Source organism: Lactuca sativa, chromosome 4 (genome assembly GCF_002870075.4).
Source record: "Lactuca sativa cultivar Salinas chromosome 4, Lsat_Salinas_v11, whole genome shotgun sequence".
Classification (NCBI taxonomy): domain Eukaryota; kingdom Viridiplantae; phylum Streptophyta; class Magnoliopsida; order Asterales; family Asteraceae; genus Lactuca; species Lactuca sativa.
In genome coordinates, this window is record NC_056626.2 from 172,117,568 (window position 1) to 172,126,502 (window position 8,935).

The 8,935-nt window shown below is 32.5% G+C and overlaps 1 protein-coding gene across 1 annotated transcript; it reads left to right on the plus strand.

Moving 5' to 3' along the window:
• Positions 1-296: 296 nt before the first annotated feature.
• On the plus strand, positions 297-7,178 carry LOC111904676 (receptor-like protein kinase At3g21340). Its single transcript, XM_042901675.1, has 6 exons — positions 297-319; positions 677-871; positions 1,079-1,247; positions 1,587-1,712; positions 6,975-7,052; positions 7,155-7,178. The coding sequence occupies exons 1-6, from the start codon at positions 297-299 to the stop codon at positions 7,176-7,178; spliced, it is 615 nt and encodes a 204-aa protein (XP_042757609.1).
• Positions 7,179-8,935: the final 1,757 nt, after the last annotated feature.

Here is an 8,935-nt window from a genome sequence, read left to right on the forward strand (position 1 = left end):
TATTGTCTAGTTTTTTTAATAAGATATGGATCGAATTCCATAATTTTATATATGTAATGCCAACAGAATGAAAAATGTGAGTCCCTATTCCTTGAATAACAAGTAGACGCAAAAATAATAATAATAATAATAATAATAATAATAATAATAATAATAATAAATTAAAAAAAAAAAATTACTTGGCAAGCTAGAAAATCCTTCACATTTGCAGGCCTATCTTCTCTTGAGTGTTCATCATAGAAACTTAACTTCGCTCGTTGGGTACTGCAACGAAGGAAACCATAAGGGAATCATTCATGGCTAACGGAAATTTAGAGAGGCATCTATTTGGTATTTGTCTTAATTCACTAATATTTTGTTCTTTAAGTTAGACATGTCTATATTTTTCTCTATACACTACTTTATAAATTTGACATGGATTAAAAGCTAATCTATACTTCTGATTTCTATGTGAATTTAGTAAGATATTACGTACAAACATGTATGACTAAGTATTAATATATTTCAAATCATGACTTGAGCTGATACGAGTTCAAGTGTCTTGAATTGGGAAGAAAGATTACAAATAGGATGCGATGCAGCACATGCTCCGTAATACTATTTCAAATTCAACTTGCTTATATTTTTGTCTTCTATAATAACCAAGATTTTTAACGATATGGTGTTCTCATTTCAGGACTGGATTACCTTACCTGCATCATGGTTGCAAACCACCGATAGTCCATAGAGATGTCAAGTTCACCAACATCTTGCTCAATGGAAATTTTCAAGCAAAAATAGCTGACTTTGGGTTGTCCAAAGTTTTTCCAACAGAAGTTGGTACCCATATTTCAACAGCAGTTGCTGGCACTCCTGGATACCTGGTCCCTGAGTGAGTTTTTCTAATAACATATATTTAACCAATAAGGCACAATCAGATGTGACAGATGTGACAGTGACGAACACTTTTGAATTCTAGATACTTCAAGTAGCATAAATTTATGCAAACCTTTTGATTTGTAAGACATTGAAATTTCCTCTATGTCTTTGTTATTCATGGATATTTTGGTATACATAAAATATGAGTTATTGAATGCAGGTATTACACCTCCAATAGGTTGACCGAGAAAAGTGATGTTTATAGCTTTGGAATTGTGCTTCTAGTGATAATCACAGGACAACCAGCAATAACAATATATGACGACAACAACATACACATAAGTCGATGGGCCAATTTAAAGCTTGCAGGTGGGGACATGAAAAATATTGTTGATCCTAAGGGTGTGCTTGGTTGTGAAAAGTTGTTTTCATTTTCTATGAAAATGTTTTGAGAAAATAGGGTTGAGTTTTCATTTTCAATATTCAATGAAAACGTGTTTGGTTGGAACGGGTGGAGTTTTCATTTTTCATCTTAAAAATTTGGAAAACTTTGAAAAACTGTAAAAATCACTTTTCTAATTACATACAATTTTGAAAACTGAAAATTTTCATTTTCTTAGAAAACTTTGGAAAATTAAACGAACCAAACGCGTTTTCAAAATCTCTGTTTTTCTTGAAAAATTTTCCTAGAAAACTAGAAAATTTTCCACAACCAAACGCACCCTAAGCTATTTGGGGATTTTGATATCAATTCAGCCTGGAAGGCAGTGGAACTTTCAATGGCATGTGTAGCCCGCACGCCCAAGAGAAGACCAACCATGAATGAAGTGGTGATTGAGTTAACTGATAGTTTGGTAATGGAAAGAGCTTGTCAGGAGAAAAAACCAAGGCAATTAACTGGACTCGGTTCTCTTAATCTGGAAAGTATATATGACCCGAACCCAAGATAGTGAATTCAAAATACATTTTCAGTTTATATTTCTCTACTAGGTGTGAGACCCATGTATTACATGGGTTTATTTAAAAAAAATTAAATATGAAATTTTAATAATTTGAAAAGTTTGAATTTATAAGAAAAATGAGACAAAATTTAAACTATTAAAATTAATGAAACTTTAATACATTGGATACATTACATATATAAATCTTTTGTAATAAATACCTTACATATGTATTACCTTACATATTAAATGTGGAATTTTAATTTAATAAAATGAAAATTACATGAAAATGACAAGTGGAAAATAGATAAATCAAAAATTTTAGAAAATGTCATGTGTCCAAATGAAAAAGAAGAGGACATGTGACAAAAAAAACTTTCATTTATTAAGGAGGATGCTTTATATGTTTGTCGAGGTTGTCGGTTTTAAATGATTTTCCTTCTAAAATGAGATATAAGAGTGCACAAGCTTAGCTCCTTTGCGCTTAAGTTGTGTAATAAGTGTATTAAAACTATTGTACACCTTGAAATCTTTCTTTTCTTGTAGTTGGACCGTATTTTCCTTAAAATTTTCATAAATAGGCATGTAAAGATTTCACAATATGAAAGTTGTCCGACGCATTATGTGGTTTAAGGATCTTTGCATATTCACTAAAAAATAGTGTAGAGTTTGGTATCGACTAATGGTGTTCTAGTAGTTGAAATGCATGTATGTATGTGTGGAATGTATATTTGTTGGTAATGTTGTTGATTTAGTGTCACAAATGTAATTAGAATTAATATGAGTGCCAAAACGGATAATTAACTGTTTCTAATATAAGTTAGATGGCACATAAGTCAATTATTTAAGATCGGTTCGATACCTGTGCAACAAAAGATGGTGGTGAAATTGATAATTTCATCAATTTTGGAAATTGAATCAAATTGTATCCAGAAAATATGATTTAATGGTCACCTTATGGTAAACTAGTGGTTTTGCCTGTTTTAAAAACCATTGAGTGACTGCGTTATAAACCATTAAATTATTACAATTAAATCTCTCTCTCTCTCTTTCTCTCTCTGAACATTTATAGTTTTCTTTATTAATTGGCTTTTTGTTTTTGTGCCTACAATCAAAGGTGTCGTTGTGGATTATCTTACATTGCATTTCGTGATACTCAGAATAGGGTCGAAATACCCATTCAGAAAATGATCTTACACAGTCCAAAAGCAATCTGGAGTTACATACCAGCATTACCCCGCTCGCTTGTGTATACCTTTTCTAACTACTGATCTTTGCTATCAGTGGCCACGACTTTGAGATATGACTATGAAGATGTACAAAAACCGAAAAGTTTGAAGGGAATGACTTCAAGCATTGGCACAAGAAGATGCACTTCGAGTTGTCTACGTTGAAGGTGGTGTATGTGTTCAGTACACCCCCCCCCCCTCTTATATATCGCAACTGGTTGAAGACGAGAAATTAGAGCAAACCAGAAGGAGAAGTAAGTAGGAGAATAATGACTATATTTGTAGAGGTCATGTTTTGAACGGTATGTGTGATTCTCTATTCGATATCTACCAAACTGTTGAAAGTGTGAAAGCATTATAAGACACCATTGAATCAAAATACATCGTTAAAAATGTTTTTGCAAGACGCTTTTAAATAGAGTTTTTAATAATTATAAGATGGCTGATTTAAGATCTAGCATGGAACAACATGGATATAATGAATCCATTGTTGTGTCGAGTGTGATTAATAAATTACCCCCATCCTAGAAAGATTTCAAACATAAACAAACATATCAATAGGAGGAAATGTGATTGGTTCAACTCAATATTAATTTTCGTATTGAAGAATACTTTCGGCGACAACAAATAATAAAAATAAAGGTAAAGTTGAATATAGACATATAATTAGGCCTTTAATTAACACACACACACACACGCACACACACACACACACATATATATATATATATATATATATATATATATATATATATATATATATATATATATATATTTACAATATGACTTCCAACGAATTTACAACCCAATATTATTCTTAAATTACCTATAATATTAGTTAATTTAAATATTGGCACCTTAGTTTATAGTTCAATACTCAATGTGTAACATGCATAAAATTCATGAAAATTTAAAACTTTTTCAAACATTCAAAAACCAGTATTTATTACGAAATGTTTTCAAGATAATATCATATCAAAGTATCCTAGAAATCAAAATCATAAAATGCGAGAAGGTTCGTGATCAAGCTTTCGCCTTCCCGCGATCATCTGAAGTACCTGAAACAAAATCCAAAACTGTAACCCTGAAGCTTAGTGACTTCCCCCAAAATACCAACGTCATACAAATCATAACCATATCATAGCAAACAAACATCATGGATATAGAGTCTGCAGTATGACTGAACCGCCCTCACCGGCCTTGCAGTCTATCTAGCCTACTCTCAGAACCTTCAACATGTTTGGTCCGCCCACCCGGGCCTTCAACCTGTCTGGACCGTTCTCTAGGCCTTCGACCTAACTAATATGCCCTAATAGGTCAACAGTCTATCGGGTCCGCCTTGGGTCTGTTGGCTTTCACCACAAAGCAGGTCATGCCTCAACCCAACCCCATGTATACAATCAACACATAAATATCATAAGCTAACCAGCATGTACAAACATTCAGACCGATCTAACAGATCACTAATCATAGCATCATCCTATATGTCATGATACCGACCTAACAGGTCACTAACATATCATCATCCTATATACCAGGATACCGACCTAACAGGTCACTAAGAATATCATCATGCAATAACCTGGATAACAATCCAAAAGGGGCCGACATTAGTGCCTTCGACACTGTTAGTATAGTGAGGACATCACACCTCGTAACTAGTCTTGAAATAAAGAAAATCTATCTCCAACTCTCGGCTCCAAACTCAACTGCCTGTAACAATCATATATTGATTCCATTAAAATCCCAATTTACCAAAATACCCCTAGAAGTCAAACTTGGTCAACCCCTGGTCAAAGTCAAAGTCAACGGTCAAGGTCAACAGTCCATGTTGACCCAACTCATCGAGTTCATCAACTGACTCGTCGAGTTCCTCCAGAACTCAGTAACCAAAAACTAGGGCCAACTCGCCGAGTTACGTTAGTAACTCGTCGAGTTCCTTCAGAAATTCAAAAACCAAAAACTCGAGTCGACTCGCCGAGTTACCTTACCTAACTCGCCGCGTTTACTCAGAATCCAGAAAGCGGGTAAACCCTAACTAACTCATCGAGTTGGCTATGCTACTTGTCAAGTTTCTTTAGCCCATTTCTCATTCAGACACTTTTAAGTGAAACCAAAGCTCTAAACTATAGATATATCATCCTTGGGTGTAGATATCACATAAAGTTGCCAACTTTACATGCATGCAAGGCCTCAAAGGGATTAAAACACTAGAACTAAGCATAACAAGAGGTTTAGGGCATGGAGAAGGGTCAAGGCTTCATAAAGGTTGAGGCTTTATGTACATGAGGGCCTAGAGGAGTCCAGATCTAAAACTACACCCTATGGACAAACTTAAACCCGAGAATGACCCCATTTGCACCAAAATGCCTATATACTTACATAAGAAGATATTTAAGAAATGGAAAGCCAAGGTAAAGACTTTTTTACCTCCAAATGGATGCCAAAATGATGTAGATGTTGGATCTACAAGCTTCTTCTCGTTCCAAGCCTCTAAATCTTCAAGCCTCTTCAAGAAATGCCCTAACTTTTAGCCTCTCACACACACACTCAAAATAGGGGTTAGCTCAATTAGGGTTTCTCTCTGGTCGTGAAAAGGTGGTAAGGATGTTGGAGGGAAGGACTTGAGGTCCTTTAAATAGGGTGAAAACCCTAAAAATTAGGGTTTCCGTGTCCAACCTCAACTCGTTGAGTTGTGTCCTCCAACTGGTCGAGTAGTTTCTAGAATCTACGTGACTTTATTAGTTTCTACACGACGAGTTGGGGCAGCCAACTCGTCGAGTAGGTCTACGATTATGAATATAAAAGCATTAAATTTTATGCTTGGGATTCGGGATGTTATAATTCTCCTCGACTTGAACTAGACTTCGTTCTCGAAGTCTGCTACTGGAAATAGCTCCGGGTAATGCTCCCGCATCTCAGGCTCCGACTCCCAAGTCCACTCAGATCCCCTCTAGTGCTCCCATTGTACCTTTACCAAAGGTACCTCCTTGTTCTATAGAACCTTCACTTTCCTCTCCAGAACTGCCACAGGCCTCTCTATGTAATTCAGGCATTCATCAACCTGAATATCATATAATGACACTACCGGCTCCTCATCGACTATACACTTCTGTAACTTGGAGACGTGAAAATTATAGAGAACTTATACTTGGAGTTTTAAAGCCAACTTTATCAACTTCCTAATTGCTAAAATAAACCAAAGTCCTCAAAGGTTGCTATACTTTCTTCTTCTTTGGTTATTTTTATTCTATCTAATTCCTTGAAAAGTGATCATTGGTGGGATAAAAATCGTTTTAGTTTATTCAAACATAAAATTGCTTATGTTGCTATACGCGTAGTTTTGACTACTTATTTTTAGATTATGTTTGAATAAGAACACAAAAACTGGTATCATAGCCATTTTTTCAAGCTTGGTTAGATTATTTGTTAAGTTGATGAAATCTATGATTTTTTAAAACATAGATGGTTTTCTTTTTGCAATAAAAATTCATACATATCTTCTTTAACAGCTTTATAATTGTTATTTTTGGGTGACAAAAGTTTACATGCATTTTTTTCACAAAAGTTGTTTTTAAAAAACAAAAAGTTCCTATGTATATATATATATATATATATATATATATATATATATATATATATGTATATATATATATATATATATATATATATATATATATATATATATGTGTGTGTGTGTGTGTATAATGTGTATAAACTAGCCATGGACCCTATGTTGTTTGTGTTGATTTGTTTTAAGTTGTTTTAATAATTTATCTATTTAAATGATATGTAATAATTAAATACATTAGTTCTCAGTTTGTTTATTTTGTAAGTAATATATTAGTTTTAAAAATAACCTATTTTGTACAAAAATATAACAAGAAATGAGGATGGAGCCATTTTGAAGATCAAAAGGGATTATTTTCGCAACTTTTAATTGCAGGTAGAAATGCAACCTTTTCTGAAAAGTGTTGCTAAAAATGTTGTTGGAAAAGTGTTGCATCAAATTCTCATGGTGCAGGTATTAAGGCAACACTTTCCTGATGTGTTGCTTTTTTCTGAAAATACGCCCTTTAAGAAGCTTTCAATTTTTTTTGCAAGCAATTGATGTTTTCTTAAGTAGGAGCTTCAACAACAACATCACTAGAATTTTTTGGTCCCTTTAATTTCTCTTTAGGAATGGACTTGGCATTTGGTTATTGCTCACAAAATGTCACTAGCTGGTTGATTTTTGTACATATTGTTTTTGTGTGCTTGTGTTGTTTATTTATATGTTGTTATTATGTGATGGTTGATAAATTAGCTTTCAAATGATAAATAATATTTGAACATAAATAACATCACAAAGGAGTTTGGTTTGAATGAAATTTACCTTTTAACATAAGCTGGTAAAACAAGCCTTATCCTTAAAACTAAAAAAGAGTAAATTCCATCGAATAAAATTAATATAAGTTTAAAATAGAGATTTAATGAACTTATTGAACTCTAAACCTCATTTTATAAAATGAAGTTTTATCAAAAGGTTTTAAATGTTCTAAAGCGCTCAAACGGGAAAACTAATACTAGATATTAAGTTTAAATTTTGATCACCTCAATTTTATAAAACCGAATTTTATAAAAAAAGTATTATTAAAATGTGATTTTACTCAAAATAATATTTTTAAAAGTATGCTATGGATTATTGGATGTATGTAATAACCATGATATAATATTTTTTTTAAACTACAACTGTAAAAACATCAAACACCCCTTAAAGTCTCAAATCTATGCAATCCATTTTGAAAAACATCCACACATCTCTTGTATTTACTAGTGGGATAAAAGGATACATAACCGTTTAGTGATATTTTTTAATGGCTAGGGTATATTCACGATTTCTATAACAAAGCTATAGGCCAATTATAAAAGTTTTTCAAATTGGATGATTTGATTGTATATCTTTTGTGATAAAGGATACTTAAGCAAAAGACTTTTAAGGCATACATGAGATCAAACATCTCTAATTAAATTTTTTTATTAGCGATATTATAAATCTAGTAATTTTATACTAGTATATAATTGATAATTGACATCTATCTGGTTGGATTCAAATGAACCGGATACAAGATATATAACCATTTATTTGTTTCCCAACTTGGATCCTAAACTTTAATAAATAATGATTTTTGGAAACTAAAAAATATATTAATTATTGATGATCAAATATCGAAAATACTAGATGAATTTTATTAAAATTTTGTAGATAAATAATTCATTCTCATTTACCATGAATCGTCATTTCTTTAATTATCTGATAAACAATAACATTACATAGATACAATTTCAATGAATGGTTCTTGTCTTAAGAGACCAGAAATTGTACATTGTTAAAGGACCTATTTATAAATCACCTGCTTTGAGTAATGGACCTGAACATGTACTTGGTAAAGGCATCACTGTGATGCTGAAAATGCTTCTAAGATCATACTAGGAACAGTTAATCCTGACTTCCAGATTGTCTTGGATAATTTAGATATATATCTGATGATATAACAACCTATGTAAATATTCCAACAATACAGTGATATTTTATTTTTTAACCCATATGAAACAATGGAAAAACACAAGGCTGAAAAGATTCACCCTGTGATCTAAGAGGCCCATAGTTTATGGTTTGGACACCTTCATGTCTAACAAATCCAAGAAGGCTCACATAGATGAATCATGTTTCTTTTGTAAAGAAACTGGATACTATAAGAGGAATTGCTACTCTTATCTGAAAAGAAAGTGTGAAAGAGACTGGTACTTCAAGTATCTATTATATAGAACTTACAGTTTTCAAATAACACACAAGTACTTGGTATGTAATATTAATCTATTTTTAGTACGAGTTCTAACAAGAAATTGTTAAACATGAATAATAGT